This window comes from Podarcis gaigeae (assembly GCF_964106915.1).
Source record: "Podarcis gaigeae genome assembly, chromosome: 9".
Lineage (NCBI taxonomy): Eukaryota > Metazoa > Chordata > Lepidosauria > Squamata > Lacertidae > Podarcis > Podarcis gaigeae.
In genome coordinates, this window is record NC_139685.1 from 80424225 (window position 1) to 80441936 (window position 17712).

Here is a 17712-nt window from a genome sequence, read left to right on the forward strand (position 1 = left end):
ACCTGATCCGCGGCGGGCGGGCGGGCGGGGCTGGGAGTGCGGACCGGGTGACGTCAGCGCCCACCTGGGGGTGGGCGGGGCCACGCGGCAGCCAGCGAGCAGCGAGGAAGGAGAAGGACGACGACACGCCGCCGCCGCCGCCGCCGCCGCCAGAACCGGGAGCGAGCGAGAGAGCGCGCGCGCGCCCCGACGGCTGGGTGGGCCTGGCTGTGGCCGGGATGGGGCTGGCGCGGCGCCCTCCGCCCGCGCCCCTCCGCCGCCTGCTCCTCGCGTGCCACCTCCTGCTGCTCCTGCCGCCGCCGCCGGGGTCCTCGGGGGCGCCGCCCGCCGCGCGGCCCCGCATCGCGCGCCTCTTCCCGGGTAAGACCCCCGGGATTGCCGCCCGCCCGGCACGCCCAGGCGCGGCGCGCGCTCCCGCGGGAAGCGGCGTCTCGGGGCGCCCCGCCCGCCTGGCACGGCGATGCCCGAGCGCCTTTGCCGCAGCCGCAGCGGCCGGGAGGGGTGGGGAGGGGAGGGGGGATGCCCGCGCCTGGGCCATTGTCTCGGTCCCCTGCTGCGCGGACCCGGCTGGGCGAGGCTCGGAGGGGGGCTGCCCGGTCCCCCGGCAACGGCACTTGCTGCAGCGGGTCCCGGGGCAGGTGGCGCCCGCTCGGAAGCCAGCATGGCCAGCCCCGGAGCAAGACTCCCCCAGGGGCAAGGGTCCCTCGCGGGCCGGAGCGCTGGGTGCTTGGGGTGCTGTTGGCCTCGTCGCGCTGGAAGCGCCTCCCTGGGCCAAGCCCCGACCCCTCGGCCTCTCAGACCCCCGAATAGAAGGAGTGGGACGGGGCGGGTTGAGCGTCCAGGCTTTGCTGGAACAGCAATGCGCAACAAGCAGCGGGAGTGAGGCAAATGAATCCAGCAGAAAAGGGTGAGGAGGCCACCTTGGACAAGAGGGTGGAGGATTTAATGGCAAGAATGGTTGCAGAATTTTAAGGAGGGGGTTAGAATAATCCAGCACTTTGGCAAGTCAGAATGCAGGATTGAAAACAGCAAATTACAAGCAAGCAGCATGTGGTCAAACTCGACTTCACTGGCACAAGCTGTAGTGATGATCCTCACCTTGGGGGGCTTTAAAAGAGAATTAAGACAAATTAATGGGGGATGAGACTATCGGTGGCTCCTGCCATGACAGCCATGTTCTGTCTGGGGATGGCCAGCAACTGGCAGCCTCAGGCCCCAAAGGCCTCTGGGAATCCCAAGCAGGGAGCGGCTCCTCCCAGGTCCTGCTTCCTGGAATAGGCATTGACAAGCTTGATCCTATACTGTGCAGGACCAGCTATGGAAGGGAGATGCTCTTGCACCATCCACTTGCAGCTGAAATGTGCTCTTTGTGGGGCTGCCCTTGAAGACTATGCAGAAGACACATATTGTACCAGGACTGGTTGGTGCTGTGCTTGAGGGCCTGAGTCAAAGTGCTTCTGTGGCTTCTGTTTGCTTTTTAAATATGTTTTTATTAAGATTTTCCAAATGTAATAAGTGTGTGTCTATTTTCAAATCTTCTGTGGCATGCAGAGCCCTCATTGACTTGCCCCCAAACACCTGAAGCAGCAACATCTGTCCAGACCCACCTAGATGTTGGGGTCTGCAGGGAGGCCTTGCTGGCAGCTCCACTGGGGGGGGGTGTATGAGAGAGAGGGGGGGTCTTCTTCCTGGTGGCCCCTGAGATGGTGGGATGCCCTTCCTGGCATCCAGCAGCACCTGCCCTTATTACTGTATTGATGTCATGTTAGGTAACAATGAGCCTTTTGGGGTGAAGGATGAGATCAGAATATCCCTCCTCTCATCATAGTGTTGTTGCTGTTTCTGACTCCTCTTGATTCAGTTCGTTTATGGTCTTATAACATTTCTGTCTTGCATAGTTTGCTTCTTGTAATAATGTGTTGTCCGTCATCCACCCTTGGACTGCATGGTGAAGGGCAGGCTGTAAATGCACAGCAACATATAAAATCCTGCAGCAAAGCGTTCTGCAAGTGTTGCATCTCTTTGGCTTGATTCTGCCGCTGGTTGTTTTGGCTGTGTTTGCCCAGGGCTGCCATGAAGAACGCTTGGTTCCCTCTGCGCCTTGCAAGTCCTGCTATGTCCTCTAATTGGTTCCTTCCCAGCAACTGCTCGGGCTTCCTCCTTGAGGACGTTGTGCAGGTTGTGGTTGCTTGAGTTGCCCTGCATTTTTAGTTATGCTCCTGGAGGCCCTTAGTCCTACTCACTTCATTCCAGACACGAGCCAGGGCAGGGGGCGCATCTAGAAACTTTGCATTCCTCCCTACTTTAGTGCAATGCAGGGGGCCCAGGAGAAGGAAGTCTCTTGTTCAAATCTCACTTCTGGCCTGAAGTGACTAAGTAGCCTCGGGCATCATCATGACTTTCCCGCTTTACCCCAGTGATGGCTAAGTGTGATGATGTACAGGAAGTGCTTAGCACACTCTAAAGCTTTATACCAATGCTCAGGGCTGTTACTTATTTTCAACTCACATAAGATGAAGCAGCAAACACAGCTGATGTGATCAGTTCTTGTTTTTCTCTCTGTTCATTAACCTCCTGGTATCTCAGGGAACAAACAGAGCGGAGGAGAATCCCTCTCCCTTGTTCTGCCAGAGGGCAAGGCAGGTGTGATGGGCCAATGCCCCCCCCTTGCTTCTGGCTTGGTTTATAAGACCATCAGGAGGACCTGACTGCTGCTGAGTCAGACCACTGGGGGCTTGGCTAGCCAGCCGGTGGGTAGAAGTTCCCGTGCAGGACGTGAGGGCGATTCCCAGCTTCCTCCCACTGCAGAGGGAGACTTCCTAGCCTAGCTGCTGAGCACTTGCTTCAGGCCCTGCTATACTGGAGAGCTCCAGTTGGGGACTCCAGGGAGGACCCATTCCCATGGCAGTGCCTAATGCAAGCCCCCCTCCCCCAACAACAGGGAGCACATTTTAAGGCTCCCAGTTCTTCCCTTTACTTGCCCCACACCCGACCCCCTGCTGGGAGTCCCCAGTGAATATGTTCAAAAGCGCTGGTCCCATATGGACCTTTGGGGGACTCCACTTTCTACATCCCTCCTTTTGGAGAATTTATTCCCACGCTCTGCTTCCTGCTTATTAAGCAGTTCCTGGGCTCCCTGGGGCCTCTCCTCTTATTCCTCTGGAGTCTTTGGCAGGTAGTTGACATTTGAAGTGTGGTGTCTGTTAGATCCGTTCAGTCCATGGCTTGCAGATACTCTTCAGAGAACCCCAAGAACAGCTGGGAGGCAGGAGCTGCCCTGCCCTGCTTCAGTCCTGCCTGCTCTGCTATCTGCTTGGTCATTGTGTCTCTGACAATATGTTCCACCACTTAAGCTAAGCGGTTAAGCGGTTTGTAATTTCCAGGATCCTCCTGGATCTCTTTAAAAACTGGTCTGTGTTGGTCATGTTCCAGTCCTCAGATATGGAGGCTGATCTGAGGGACAAGGGACATTTTTTTGTTTGTTGACCCGCCATTTCACATTTTTGCTCTTTGAGAACTCTCGGGTGGGCCAGAGGTTTGGGCCAAAGTGTGTGTTCCCTTTTTGCCTCATTTCTCAGGGAAGCTGCTCTGACTCTGCTCATTCACCATGCTGGCATCCTCTTGGCCTTCCTTGATCTGCAGATATATGGAGATATTAGCTTTCATTATTGTGGCTTTGAAACACCCCCAGGCATTCCAGAGCGAATGGCCCTTTTTACACCCCCTTTTTAACAGCCCCCTCATTTGGGGAAAGTTTCCTCTTTTGAAGTCAAATGTTGACCTTATCTCGAATGGGAGAGCACTTGGGTCACTGTTCTCAGTCCATTCAACAACACCTAACATTTCACACCAAGTGCTGGGAACCACTTTGGATTAAGCCCAAGATCGCCCTGTCTCTGGTTGCTTCCTTGGCCAGCTATTCTCGCAGACAGTGCTGGTCTAACTGAAATTGCCCATGGCCGCAGCACTTCCTCCTTGGGAGGCCTCTCTGAGTTCATTCTCCATCTCAAGATCACCCTGGGCGTTTGGGTCCCCAGGACTAAATGTCTTTAGGGCCCCCCACTGTGCAGGCCCTACGCTTGACTCCCTGCATGTAGATTGGCATCCTCACATCTGCAGCCAGCCAGCATCCAGGCCAAGCAGCCTGAGGGCCTGCCCCCTTGGCAAGGGCTTGCCTGGATCAGGGCTGCCCTCCTCCCGAAGCCAGGTCTGGTGGGAGAGCTGAGCCGAGGTGCCCACTGTCCTCCGAAAGGGAACAAGCCTGGCCGGGCTTTGTGGGCAGTGGGGATAGGCTGCATGCCTGGCAGGGGTGAGGCCTTGCTTCTCTTCAGGGAAGGACTCGGCCGCTTCCCACCCGACTGGGGAGCCTGGCCTGCCCCCCCCCCCGGCCTCTGGTCACACACGGCCTGCCTTGTCTCTGTGTTGTGCCTGAGGCCCTTAGCCTTGGCCTCCTGCCCCTGGAGCACACTGGGGTGTTTGTCTGGGGGCTGTGAAGGGGCCGCCCTGCAGCTCAACCCCCGTGGAATGTGGGGCCACATCCAGCTGGGTGCTCAGTAGCTTGCCGGGAAAGGGCAGGGCTGAGTGCTGGGATTCTGCTGCAAGAGGGCGGAGGCCGGGATCTCTGGGGTGCCCAGCTGGGCCCTCCCCTGGGGCTGCTCCGAAAGGGGCCTGGGCTGGGGCAGGATGGCTCCCTTACCCTGCCTGATCTGACCACCTCCAGAGTTCCTCCTCTGGGGTGCTGAGGAGACGTGGGGCAGCAGGAGCCTCTGCAGGGAGGGGCCCCATTGTCTGGGCAGGAGTCACTGTAGCAAGGGCTCTTCTCCTGGTCACTGCCTGGCAGCGTGTTGTGATGGCTGGGGGCCTGTGCCAGGTTTCCAGGGCTGTGGGTTTAGGCAAGCCACTGAACAGTGCTGCACAGGGAACCGCAAATACCTGCAGAATAAGGAGCCAAAACGGACTGAATTCTGTACATCAATAGATTTTAGCAGGGAGGCAAAACCTTTCAGTGTAGGAATGCTGCCTTAAGCCAAGTCTTAGCCAGTGGGGTCCCTGTAGCTCAGCATGGGCAGGCAGCAGCAGCCCTGCAGGGCCCAGGCAGATGTCTCAACCGACCCTCCTGGCAGCCGCCGATGGTCTTCTCCTGGGCTACAGGGTCTCTGGGTGCTCCTTTCCCATGGCTTTGGGGTGTGCCCTCCTGTGTAGCTCCCCAGGCCTGCAGTCGGGGGCAGATCCTCCGCCTTCCTCTGCAGTGGCCAGGAGGGTGATGCTCCTTGGCCAGGTGGGCAGGGACGTTCTTGCCTAGGCGGCATGATGTGGCCTGTGCATCTGACTGTGGCCCGGGGCTAGTTTAAGTGGCGGCTGCCAATCCCTGAGAAGGGAGGAGCCAGGCGGCAAGAGGCCCCAGGGGTAGGCTGGTTCTCTGGCATCTTCACGGGGCCGCCCAGGTTTTGGGAACAAGCCACCGGCAGATGGGTGGGGCTGTGGGTGGGGAGTCCCTCTTGGCACTGGGGAGTGCCTGGCACAGGGGGGTGGCATGTATGAGCCCCTGGGCCCCGTTTCCCGTGGTCTAGAGGGGTGGGGGGCTGGCACTTCTTGCAAGGGAGCTGCTTCCCTTGGCCCCACTCCCTCCAGCTGCCTGACCTACTCTGCAAAGTGGAATGGGGCTGCTTCCTCTCTGGGGCTGCATGCCCTCCATTGGCCTGCCTGTCGAGCAGACGCAGGATCTCTCCCTCTGGCATCAGCAGGGCAGCCCTGCCGTGAGGAAGGGCCCTTTGCTGTGAAACGGCCGCCCTGGGGCTGTGGGGCTGCCGCTCTGGGACCGCCAGAGCCCCCAGCCCTGCTTTGCCCCCCCAGCCCTGCTTTGCCCGTTGTGCGGCACCTGACTGCTTGCAGCCACGGAGGTTCCTCTTTAATTAGCAGCAGGGATTTCTCCGAGCAAAGCCAGCGGCCGCCTTATCTGCTGCTGGGAACTGCCATCACCCACAGAGATCAAGTTCCCACACTCTGGTGGCTTCCCACACAGGCTCTTGCTGGGGGGGGGGGGGTGCTTGGGGGGGGCTCAGTGGTTACTTGAAGGCTACTGAAATGGCAGACTTGACACTGATTCCTTCCTGGGCGGGGGCAACTCCCTTTGTCTCCAGTGAGTCTTCAGCCCCCCCCAATGCAACCCCCCATGCTGTTCAGATGGCCCTTCCTGGAGCTGAAGAGCTTTGAGAAGCAGTTGTGGGTGTTGTGGGAAAGGGGCAGGATGGGGGGGACCCAAGGAGAGGGGGGCCCCACATGCTCTGGGTCCTCTCCTCAGGTGCTTCTGAGACTGGCTGGGGGTGCCAGGCCCCTTGGTTCTGCTTCTGTTGTGGGGGGTGGTGGTCCCCAAGCAGAGCAGAACAGCTTTTGAGGGACCCTCCTTCCCTCATTGTGAAGCCCCCCAATATCTACTGATTCTTCTTTCCACTTCTTCATTCACCTGCCTGCCTTGCCTGAGCCCTGATCTCTCACTGGCTCAACCTGGGGATCAGTAGCAGAACCCCCCCCCCCAATGATATGGTTGCAGTGGGGAGGGGGCCCCTTTGCAAGGCAGACCCCCCCTGCAAAGGGCCTTGACTCAGAACCTGCTTTCTGTGTGGAAGCTTCCAGGTTCAAGCCCCAACTGCTGCCAGTCAGTGTGGGCAGTGCTGAGCTTGATGGACAACGGGGTCTGACTCAGGCAAAGGCCACTGCCTCCATTTGCCCCGCTTGTGTTGCTGCTGCTTTAAGGGCCGTGATGACAGATGTGCGCAGAGAGCAGAGCAGGATCCTTGCAGCTACAGCACTCCTTGCAGATGTCCCCCCCTCACTGGTTGAAAACCTCCAGAGGTGGGATGGGGGAGAGTCCACATCCCGGACGGGTGGCTCTCCAGTCTCTGCTCTAAATCCTCCACCCTTTGTGGTTCCCAGGCAGAATCTGCTCCTTTGCAAGTGGCTCACCCTTCCTAGTGTTGGGTCTCAATCCAAACTCTCTCCCTTGTCATTTGAACCCTCAGCAGCAGAAAGCAGATCTGCTCCATCCTCCTGCAAAGTGGCAGCGCTTCCAATGCCCGCATGTGGCTGTTGTGTCACCCCTTCTTTGGGTGGAGCATCTCTCATAGCTTCCCACCGACAGGATTTTGTCTTCAGCCCCCCATCCTTGCGGCCGTCCTCTGGACACTTTCCCATTTGTCCAGCCCTAGATATGGCCCTTTAGGTGAGATGGCAAGGCTAAGCGAAAGCGAGTGGGTCCATTAGGACAGGTCTCCGTCAGGCCTTTGGGCTGCCATATCCCACAGCTGACTCATTCTGTAACGCGTGGTCTCCTCCGAAACCCTGAGTTCCTTTCTATATGACTGGATGACCTTTAAGGTTCCTCCCAATTCTCTGATTCTATCAGCCAGATGACACCCATCCTGTTTTTTGTGCATCAGCTTATTCTTCCCTGCTTAAGTGCAGAAATTTACATTTAATCTCTGTTGAAATTCCTTTTGTTAGTTTTCTCCATCTGTTTCTGTTGACTTCAAACTCCAGCAATGGCTGGACTTCACCATCTCAGGCCTTTTGTAAAGGGCGGCTGGAGGCAGTGATGGCTACCAGCTTGAATGGCTTTAAATGAGGATTAGACAAATTCATGGCGGAGGAGAGGGCTCTTGGAGGCTCCTAGCCCTGGTGACTCTCTTCCTCCTCAGCTACCAGGGACAGAATCCAATGAAACTGAATGTTGGAAGATTCAGATAGATAAGAGGAAGGAGGCAGAGGCAGTAATGTCTCTGAAGGCCAGTTTCTGGAAACCACGGGAGAGACCTCGTTCTCACATCCTGCTTGTGGTTCTCGTCAACTTCGATGGCTTCTGAAAAAAGGCTATTTAACTCACATGGTAGATTCTGGTGGCAGACGTGGCGTGCAGAGCCCGGATGGAGGTGGGGGCAGGTTGGGAGAGGGGCCCTCCTTCCGTGGGGCAGCATGGCTTGTGCTGTGGGAGTGGGCTCAAAACAAGGTGTGGAAAGATGGTTTCCTGCCTTGGATGGCCACGTGGGATTATCTGGGCCATGGGCTGGGACATTGAGCCCTGAGCCAGAAGAATGTGGGCCCAGCCCAAGGCTTTGCTGTCTGAGCCCTAGCCTAGCTACAGAGCCACCGCCGCTCCCTGCAGACCCAGCCATGGGGGACTTGGCTGTGCCTGGCCACCTTGCATGCCACTCTGGCCACGGCCTGCTGTCACCGCGGAGCATCTGGCCTGGCCGGGGACGATGGTGGCAGCTGCCCCTGCCTCTCTTCCCCCACTCTCAGCAAGGCGGTTAGTGCAGAAGCCTTTCTGCAGCGCTGCTCTGGCCTCTGGTTGCTCCTTCAGATTTCTGCTCTCAAAAGATGTGATTGTTTGTGGCTCTCTGCGTGCTTGTGCTCAGACAATGCCTGCCAGGCCAGGCCCTGAGGTGCCAGGCCCCTCACAGGCTGCCCCACCCGCCCTCAGCCTTGAGCCTCTGTGCGCTGACAAGGAAGCAGTTTGAAAACATACCAGGGCTGGTAGATAAATCGGTATAGCTGCAGCAGGAAGGCAAACGGCATTTCTCTGCGCTCTGCTTTCTGTCACGGGTCCCGTTGTGCCAGAAGCGGCTTAGTCCTGCTGGCCACATGACCCGGAAAGCTGTCTGTGGACAAACGCCGCTCCCTCGGCCTGAAAGCGAGATGAGCGCTGCAGCCCCAGAGTCGCCTTTGACTGGACTTAACCATCCAGGGGTCCTTTGCCTTAGATCCTCTGGAGTGGGCCCACAGAAGGAGTGCCTGGGGTGGCTGGGGGGGCAGGCCACCCCATTCCCACCAGTTCACTGGCTGCAGCAGCACTGGAACTTGTCAGATGGGGAGGGACAGGCCTTGTCTGCATCACTTCTGCATGCACACAAACGGGAAGGGAGGGGAGCAGTGGCCTTTGGGGTGCAAGGAAATTGAAGGAAGGTCTGCTTGCTTCCGCTCAGAAATATTGCAGAGCTGCGCGGGGGTTGACTCTCCTGCGAGGGAAGGACTTTTTTGTTTAGGGAAAAGGCAAGGGAAGTGGGGCATGGAAGAGGTGCATAGAGCCAGGCCTGGCCGGGAGAGCATGGGTAGAACAATGTTTTCCTCTCTTTCTCTTAACCCTGGGAGTTCTGGGCATCCGGTGAAGCTGAGGGTTGGGAGGTTCAGGTCTCCTCTGCAAGTGCCACCAGCTGCCCACCTGGGTGGCAGTCCCTGAAGGCGACTGGCAGGCAGTCTCTGGGCTGCCGCCCTTTTCTGTTGGCCCTTCCTGCAACGCCCTTCCCCTGCCAAGAGCCTCCTGGGATGTTTGCTGAGAAGTCGGTGGCTGCCAAAGGTCAGCCTAATAATCTTTCTTGGGAGCTTCCTGCTGGCAGCGCTGCCCCTTTTCTTCCTGCTCCTGAGGGGGGCTGGGAAATGTCCTGATAACTGCCCCTCAACAGCCTTCTCTTTGTTGGGGCTTTCTCTTTGCCTTTTATAGCAAAATAGGGACCCCATCAGCTGCTATGCGAAAAAGGAAAGGAAAGCAGCAGTTAAAGCACAGCCTGTTGAAAGTGGCTGATTCTGCAGCAAAAGCCCAGCCCTTCCCCATGAGGCCCCTCTCTCGCTCCCCACTCCAGGGACCCCCACCCCACAGCAAGCAGGAACTTGTGGTGCCCCACATCCAGCCAGTCACTGAGAGCCAGGCCCCACAGCAGGAGATGAGGGGATCCTGCAGCCCTTCTCCGGGTGAGAGCAGTGTGGCCAGAGGACTGTCATCTGCTGGGTCCTCCCTTGGCCTAAGAGGCTGCGGATGAGCTACTCAGGCAACCCTGCAAGTGGTCCAGGACTGGGAGCGTGGCGACTGCCTCTGTGCCCGGGCAGCTCTGGACAGCATTGGGTGGGTGCAGCTGGCACAGGCTGTGGCCCCACTCCTTGGAGGGCGAAGGCTGGAGGTGATGCTTGCTGTCACCATTTATTTTATTTTATTTTTACTGAATTTTTATACCTCCCTATAGCTGGATGCCTCTGGCAGTTCACAGAAAATATCACAATATATAAAGTCAAAATAAGAACAATAACCCAGTAACACCCAGTAACATGGGAGGGAGGGTGGCCTTCCTGTCTGAACATGCCCAGTCCCCTCTCTGCCCAGGGCTGCACACAAGCCCTGTGGGGATGGAGGCTCTGGGGCAATGCCTCCCCAGGACTAAAGGGGGCACTCCTGCCCCCCGACCCCTTCTCCTATGCTGCGTCTTTCAGTGCACTGTGGGGAGGGGGGCAGAGCTGGCCCCTCCTGGCACTGGCCGGGGCTTGCATGTCTTTGGCTGCTCCCCACCTTTGAATTGCTGCCCCCATGCCTGGCATACGCCCTGGGTGCTGTGTGCCAGCCAGTCACCCGTGGGTGCTCTCTTTGCAGAGGTGGAGGGTCTGGTGCAGCGATTCTCTCACGAGGCCATTTCCAACTACAGCACCTTCCGGGTGGATCCCCGATCCCACACGCTCTACGTGGGAGCCAAGGACACCCTCCTCGCTCTGCCTGTGGGCACCATCAGTCAGGGGGCCAAGAAGGTGAGCTGGTTGGCAGCCGAGTCCCCAGGGATGGTTGGGGGGTCTGAGCCCTGTGGCCCCTGCCCTGCTTTTACCTCTGTCGCTTGAGCAGGGAGCAATTGGGGGGGCAAGGCGGGGGGTTTTTTTGGTGGGGGGAGGTGTTTCTGCCATCCTGGCCAAGGTGCCTCTCTGCTGGGCCAGGAGCATCAGATGGTGGCCCTGCCTGCCTCCCCCTTCTTTGGGTGGGGGTCACAAGCCCCGCCACATGGGGCAGGAAGGGTCCTCTTTGCCCCACTCCCCTGGTGGTGGTGGGGGGGGGAGATGGCCACTGGCAAGCCTTGGGCTTTTCTTTTCCAGATAGCTTGGAATGTGCCTGAGAATCTCCAGATCTCTTGCACCTTGAAAGGGAAAAAAGAGGTAAGTGCTGCTGGGGGCTTGTGGGGGGGACGACCCTTGGCCTCTTCCTCCTCATCTTCCCGAGGGCTCCGAGTGTTGCTGTGGAGCTGCCCATATCCTGGAGCCCCACAGAGCAAAAGGCTCCCCTCAGAGCCAGGAGGGTGGGGGGTTGCTGGCCTCTCCCTCGCACTCGGCTGACGGCTGCTTCCCTCTCGCCTCTCAGGCCGAATGCCACAACTTCATTCGCATCCTGGAGTTTGCCAACCAGACGCACCTCTTTGTCTGTGGGACCTTCTCCTTCAGCCCCCAATGTGGCTACATTGTGAGTGGCTGCCTGGCTCAGCCGTGTGTGTGTGTGTGTGTGTGTGTGTGTGTGTGTGTCTTGCAAGTGCTATCCTTCAACTTGGGGGGGGGGGTCTGTATTGCTTCCACCCTGACTGGGACAGATGTCTTTCAGCCTTGGGGAGGGGCAACTCCACAAAATCCCTTGGCACCTGCTGGAGGGTTTCAGAGGGTAGGGGCCCCACACCCCCTTCCATGCCATTCACGTGCAGACATGGCTGGGGGGTCCTTCCTCTCTTGCAGAAAGTGAGCGACTTCCGCACTGTGGAGCGGCAGGAGAGCGGGCGGGGGAGGTGCCCCTTTGAGCCCCTGCAGCCGTCTGCAGCCATCATGGCAGGTATGGGGGGAGGGGCGCATCAAGGGGGGGCTTGTGAGGGTCTGGCAGAACAGTGCAGCACCCACAAGCCAGGGGCCACCTCAGGGGCCTCCGTGGGTGGCTGGGGAGTGCCAAGCCCCTTGTTCCTGCTTCTGTTGTGGGGTGGGGGCCAGATCCTTCCCTGCCCTCGTCCTGATGCCCTTCTGGCTCCTCCTTGCCATGGATGTAGCTGCCCTGGCGTTTGCCCCTCTTGGCTCCTCCCCTTTCGTCTTCAGCCTGGCTGCTCTGCTGGGGTGCGGCCACTTGCACCCCCATCTATGAAGCCTTGAGGTGGCCCTTCCCGCCCCCCCATGTCCTGCCCTTTCCTGCTATGCCTCTTTGCCCCCTAGATGGCGTCCTGTACGCAGCCACAGTCAACAACTTCTTGGCCACGGAGCCCATCATCTCCAGAGCCACAGGGAATCCGACAGAGTTCATCCGAACAGAAAACTCCGTGGCCTGGCTGAATGGTGAGCTGGCGAAGGCAGCGGCTGCTGTGGTTGGGCAGGGTGGTGTCTTGGGATCAGGGCCTGGCGGGGGGGCTGGAGAAGTCCTTGCATGGAGCTTTGCTTGTTTCTTCCGCTGCCCAGATCCCGAATTTGTGGCCTCGGCTTTTGTGCGGGAGAGTGAGAACGGCGAAGATGACAAGATCTACTTCTTCTTCACGGAGACTGCGCGCGAGTATGACTTCTACGAGAAAGTCAAGGTTGCGCGCGTGGCCAGAGTCTGCAAGGTCAGTGCCCTGATGGGGGGCGGGGGGCTCTGGGGCTGAGGCCTGGTGCCCAGCTGGTTCTCCCTCTTCCCTGGAAGCCCCATGTTCTCCTTATGGGCCTGTGATCCACTTCCTGCTTCAGCCGGCCTTCCACTCTTTGCCCCAGCCACCTTGGCTCAGTCCCCCTGCACCATCTCCCCCAACCCAAAAGGTCTGCTGGGGTGGGGGCTCCTTGCTGTGCCTGCATTGCCCCCTCCATCTCTGCCCACTTGTCTGCAGGGAGACTTGGGAGGCCAGAAGACGCTGCAGAAGAGGTGGACAACCTTCCTCAAGACGCAGCTGGTCTGCTCAGACCCTCAGAGCGGCACCGTCTTTGGCATCCTGAAGGACGTGGTCACTTTGTCGTCAGACAACTGGAACACCACTGTTTTCTATGGGGTCTTTGCAGCTCACAGGTGAGGGAGGCGAAACCCATGGCAAGGCCACCTTTGGGGCGGGCAGGGTAGGAGGGAAGGTGCCTCCCTCTGGGCTGCTCCACCAGGCAGGCTTTTCTCTGCCCAGATGTGGGTGCTCTGTGGGGGGTGAGGCGGCAACATCAACATGGGCTCTTGCTTCTCTCTTGCTGGGACACCTTGTCCTGCCAGCCAGCCTGGGCAGAGGCAGCCAGCACTGAAGAGGGAGGAGCAGGACTTGGCTTGGTCTGTTTCTGGAAGGCGGAAGGAGCGGCAGGACACCTTTGCAAGGCTTGGCTGCAGGATCAGACCAGAGGGGAAGCCCCAAAGCTTCTTTCCTTGCTCCTTTCCAAGCCATCCCTGCTTGGTGGTTGGGCTCAGTCTCCACAAATCCTTTCTGGGTTGCATAATGGAGGACTTTGCTCTCGACTTTCCTGGATTCCTTCCCAGCCAGTTTCATTGGGGAAGCCCAGTGGCAGAATGGCTGGCCTGGCAGGGGGAGCCTGCTTTGCTGGGGGGTGCTGTCTCAGCTGGCAGAGCAGGGCTCCACTCCCCCCGCCCCCCTGAGTGAGGCTGCCTTGCTGGTGCCTTTCAGGAAGGAGGGGAGTGCCATTTGCGCCTACAGCCTGCAGGATATCCAGAGGGCCATGGCTGGACGCTTCAAGGAGTTCCGGCGCGACTGCGACAAGTGGACAAGTGTCATGCAGGACGATGTTCCTGACCCACGGCCGGGGGCAGTGAGTGAGGCCCAGGGGGGTGCTGCATTGGGTGCTGGGTGGCCTGGGTCCCCTGGGCTTGAGCAAAGCCCCCTGATCCTGAGCCCCCCACCCTCTCTTCCCCTCAGTGTGTCACCAAGAGCCTGAAGCTGGAGGGGATCGGGTCCACGCTGGCCCTCCCAGACCGAGTCCTGACCTTTGTTCGTGACCATCCTCTCATGGACGAGCCTGTCCACCCGCAGCAGGGCTCTCCGCTGCTGGTCCAGCTGAACACCCAGTACTGCCGGCTGGCTGCCCACCGGGTCAGGGCGCTCTCTGGGCAAGAGTATGATGTCCTGTACCTGGGAACAGGTAAGGTGGTGGCTGGGCAGCAGGTAGGCATGCCAAGTGGGGAGGCAGGTATCGGAGGGGGCCAGGCTGAACTGCCCTTCTGCTCCCCCAGAGGACGGACACCTGCACAAGGTGGTCAGGACCAGCCAAGAAACCTCCTGGGTGATAGAGGACCTGGAGCTGTTTGCTGAACCTCAGCCCATCCGCAACCTGCAGCTCCACCAGGTGAGTGGCTGGTGGGTCTGGCCTGGCTCAGAAGGCTCAAGGGGGACAAGGGCCAATGGGATCTTCTCTCTCTGGCCCTGGGACCCCCATCCAAAAGGGCTGGACTTGGCCTTCCTTGCCCTCCTTTTGGAGGAAGCGGGGAGCCTGGCTCCTCTTCAGGGTCCAGCCCTTCGTGGCCCCTTCCAGACAGTGGGAAGCTGAACTGGGAGCTCACTGGTTGCCAAAGCAGTTTTTTTTGGGGGGGGGGCTGTGAACTGCCATGGAAGGTCCATTCCCCAAACAGCCAGGATGGCGGCTTGTTGAGTGAACAGGGAAAGCTGCCCCTCCTTCCTTCTTGGAAAGGGAACAGTTCCTGATCCTCCCAACTCTGCTTCTCTGTCTCTGCAGAATGGCCAGTGCAGCACTTGGGCGGTGGCGGCTGCTCCGCATTTGCCCCCCAGTGGCCACAGCTGGCCCCATGTGGGAGATGCTGCGCACCTGAGGGACCTTTCCCTCACATGCATCTTTGCAGACTCCCTCCCTGGGACACCCCCCCCCCAATCTCCCAATGAGCAACTGTCTCTTCTTGCTTCCTCTGCAGAACTGGCTCTTTGTGGCTTCCGACAGCGAAGTGACCCAGATCAGCACCTCCACCTGTGCCACGTACAGGACATGCCAGCAGTGTGTCCTGGCCAGAGACCCAGCCTGTGCTTGGAGCAGGGAGCAGGGGGCCTGCAGGGACCACCACAGGCAGGCTGGGTGAGTGAGGGTGGGGGCTTGGGGGCCCAGCTGCGAAAGCAGAGCTGCCAGGGCCCCAATGCAGCCGGCAGGCCATTCTAGGTGCAGCTTCAGGAGCACCTCTGCTTGGAGTTGGGGGAGCCTGGAGGGATAGACTCTGCTGCCAGCCAGTGTTGGGGTTGGGGAGGTCACCACGGACATTATTACTATTAATTATTGAACTTATATACTGCCCTATATTGGGGGTCTCAAGGTGATTCATAAAATAAAATAGATATAAAACCAGAAAATACCTAATAAAAATAAAACCAACCCAATAGCCCCCCCCCCCCAACCACATCTTAAAAGGACATCACTGTGCACGGCCAGCGGGCAGCAAGCAGAGCCTTCTCTCAAAGCAGGAGGCTCGTTGGGTGCTGGGCCTTTCGGAAGGCTGCCTCTTTGCCCAGCTGCTTTGCTCAGCAACTGCCCCCATTCCCTCTCCTCAGCCTGGTCCAGGATATGACGGCAACCAAGGTGCTGGCGCTGTGCCCCACGGAGGAAGGCCTTGCAGGTGCGTCCGACCTTCTCCTGCAGAGAGGAAGTGCCCAGGGAGCTCCCTCTGACAGTCAGCTGTGGGGCGGGAGAGATGACCTGTGGGGGGCTAGAGGGGGAATTGTGAAGCGGGGAAGGAGGTTTTGGTGGGGTGACGCCTGGGCATCAGCTGCCACAGTATGAAGATTTGGGGGGATGGGCACCTCAGCCTCTGCTCATGGGCTGTCCTGGTGCTTCCACCCTCTCCCCAGTTCCTGCTGCCCTCTGACTCCCTTGCCTGCCTCTTCCCCGACAGAGGCTGCCCCGGTGGTCGAAATCCTGGCCCCGCTGTCTGCCCGCGTGGTCCTGCCTTGCGCCCCACAGTCTGCCTGGTCCAGCTGCGAGTGGCAGAGGCCTTCCCAAGACACCTCCGCCTACGTCCTGCGCAGGGATGGGCTGGAGTTCACGGCTGCCGCAGCCACGCTGGGCGAGTACACCTGCCGCTGCACAGAGCGAGGGGTGGGCGGGGTGGTGGCTGCCTACAGCCTGGTGCTTGGCGGGCGGGGGGCCAGCAGTGCCCCTCGCTCAGAGGAGCGCAGCTACAGCGTCCTGGTGGGGGTGCTCTGCTTTGTGCTGGGTGTCCTGGTGAGCAGCGGCTGCCTCCTCCTGCACGAGCGGCGGCGGAGGGAGCGCCTCCAGCGGGAGCTGATCTGCCGCGAGCGGAACGGGCTGGACCTGATGCAGTCGACCACCACCAGCTGCAGCCACGAGCCCCAGACGCCCAGCTCCCCCGAGGATGAGCGCCACCCGCTGGCCAACAGCAAGAAGAACGGCAGCCTCAACGGCTACCCCCACCTCTACATCAACGAGCTGGACACGGAGCAGGCCCGCATCTACCTGGCAGGGGTCCCCCTGGCCAAGTGTGACGAAACCTCCATCTAGAAGGGGGCATCCAGCGCACTCTTGCCGGATGGCTCTCTGGAAGTGGCTGGCCCACTGCAGCCAGGCTGCCGAGATCTCTCTGGGGCCAGGGCAAGTTTGTTTGGGGGCCAGCTGGGCTGCTGCTGCTCCTGGCAGAAGGCCAGGCTGAGCAACTCCTTCCTATGCTGGTGAGACCAGAGGGTCCCCCTGGCTTTCTGGTGGCCAGGGAGAAGCAGGGGGCTGTGAGAGAGGCCGCAGGGCTGGTTTCCAGGGCCTGGAGAAGCCCCTGACTGTGCCTGTGTGATGCGTACTGGAAAGTTTGGTTTGCCTGCCTGCCGCCCTCTCTGCAGAGGCTCAGCCATGTTGCCCAAGGGGGCCGTGAGCGCCTGGCCCTGGGACCTGCTGTGAAGGACGTGCCAAAGTGCCCAGTGAGGGGCGGTGCCTTGGCACATGGAGCCCCCTTGCCAGCTGCAGCAGCAGCACCTGGAATGTTTACTGAGGGGTGACCTGTTTCCCTCACCACCCACCTCCATTTCAATCCCTGCAGCTGCTCTTTGGACAGAAGAAGGCAGGCAGACTGCCCCCCCTTCCTAGCAGATTCGGACTGATAAATGTGAAGGATGCCCCATGTGGGAGCAAAGGACATTTTGGAATACCTCCCTCCTGCTCAGTCTCGGAGGGACAGACTCTGTGGTTCCCCACCTTTTGAATGTGGCCAAATGTGTACCCTCTTTGATCTCATATCCTGGATCTCTGCCTCCCCCCCCCCTTTGATGTCCCACAGGGTTTTTGCTTCCTAAGAAGCTGTACCAGGGGACCATCTTTCTGAGAAACGGGTGTTGTGCTCTCCTACTGTTGTATTTTGGTTGTTTTAATTTCTTGGTTTTGTGACTTATTAAAAGGGATGAAACTTAGGAGCCCAGTCTCTCTTGTGCTCGAATCCTGCTTGCTGGTTTCCCACAGGCTGCTGCTTGGCAGCTGTGAGAACAGGATGCTGCTCCAGGTGGGCCAGTGGTCTCACCCAGCAGGCCCTGCTTATCCTTTTAGTTCCAACTAGCAGGAGTGGCCTGGCCAGTGGGGGTGGCTTGTGCTAGAAGTACCCCTCCCCCTGCTGGCCTGGCCACAATCCCAAACAAGCCAAGTTGCAGCAGGGAGCATAGGCTGTGAACCCTCCTGCCTGGCCCTGCCACAGCACCCGCTTAACTGCCTGCTCTGCAGCCTTTCAGAGAGCCTTTGTGTCTGTCTCCAAGGCATGTTTCTTCACCTGCTCTGAAGTGCATTTGTGCCCAATTGTTTGAAATTCACCAGAGCTACCTGGTTGGCATAATTGGAAGGGATCAAAGGATCATCTAGTCCCACCCCCTAAACATACCCAGCTCCTTCAAGCACTCCTTCTAAGGCTGTTTCCAGAGCCTTGATCATCTTGGTTGCCCTTCTGTGCACGGGCTCCGCATAAAGTGGGACAGTCGGAAGGGGACCCCAAGGGTCATG

The 17712-nt window shown here is 59.1% G+C and overlaps 1 protein-coding gene across 1 annotated transcript; it reads left to right on the plus strand.

Moving 5' to 3' along the window:
- Nucleotides 1-53: 53 nt before the first annotated feature.
- Nucleotides 54-17135, plus strand: SEMA4F (ssemaphorin 4F). Its single transcript, XM_083754756.1, has 14 exons — nucleotides 54-360; nucleotides 10412-10563; nucleotides 10900-10959; nucleotides 11162-11260; nucleotides 11524-11617; nucleotides 11986-12105; nucleotides 12226-12368; nucleotides 12627-12802; nucleotides 13395-13536; nucleotides 13644-13866; nucleotides 13958-14070; nucleotides 14651-14808; nucleotides 15276-15340; nucleotides 15617-17135. The coding sequence occupies exons 1-14, from the start codon at nucleotides 219-221 to the stop codon at nucleotides 16240-16242; spliced, it is 2313 nt and encodes a 770-aa protein (XP_083610882.1). The 5' UTR covers nucleotides 54-218; the 3' UTR covers nucleotides 16243-17135.
- Nucleotides 17136-17712: the final 577 nt, after the last annotated feature.

Excerpts from the sequence above, each read along its gene's own strand:
- SEMA4F (XM_083754756.1), top strand. The coding sequence starts at position 219 with ATGGGGCTGGCGCGGCGCCCTCCGCCCGCGCCCCTCCGCCGCCTGCTC. Across the intron at positions 13,867-13,957 it reads TGTCCTGTACCTGGGAACAG|AGGACGGACACCTGCACAAG; the intron begins GTAAGGTGGTGG and ends CTGCTCCCCCAG. Across the intron at positions 15,341-15,616 it reads CACGGAGGAAGGCCTTGCAG|AGGCTGCCCCGGTGGTCGAA; the intron begins GTGCGTCCGACC and ends CTTCCCCGACAG.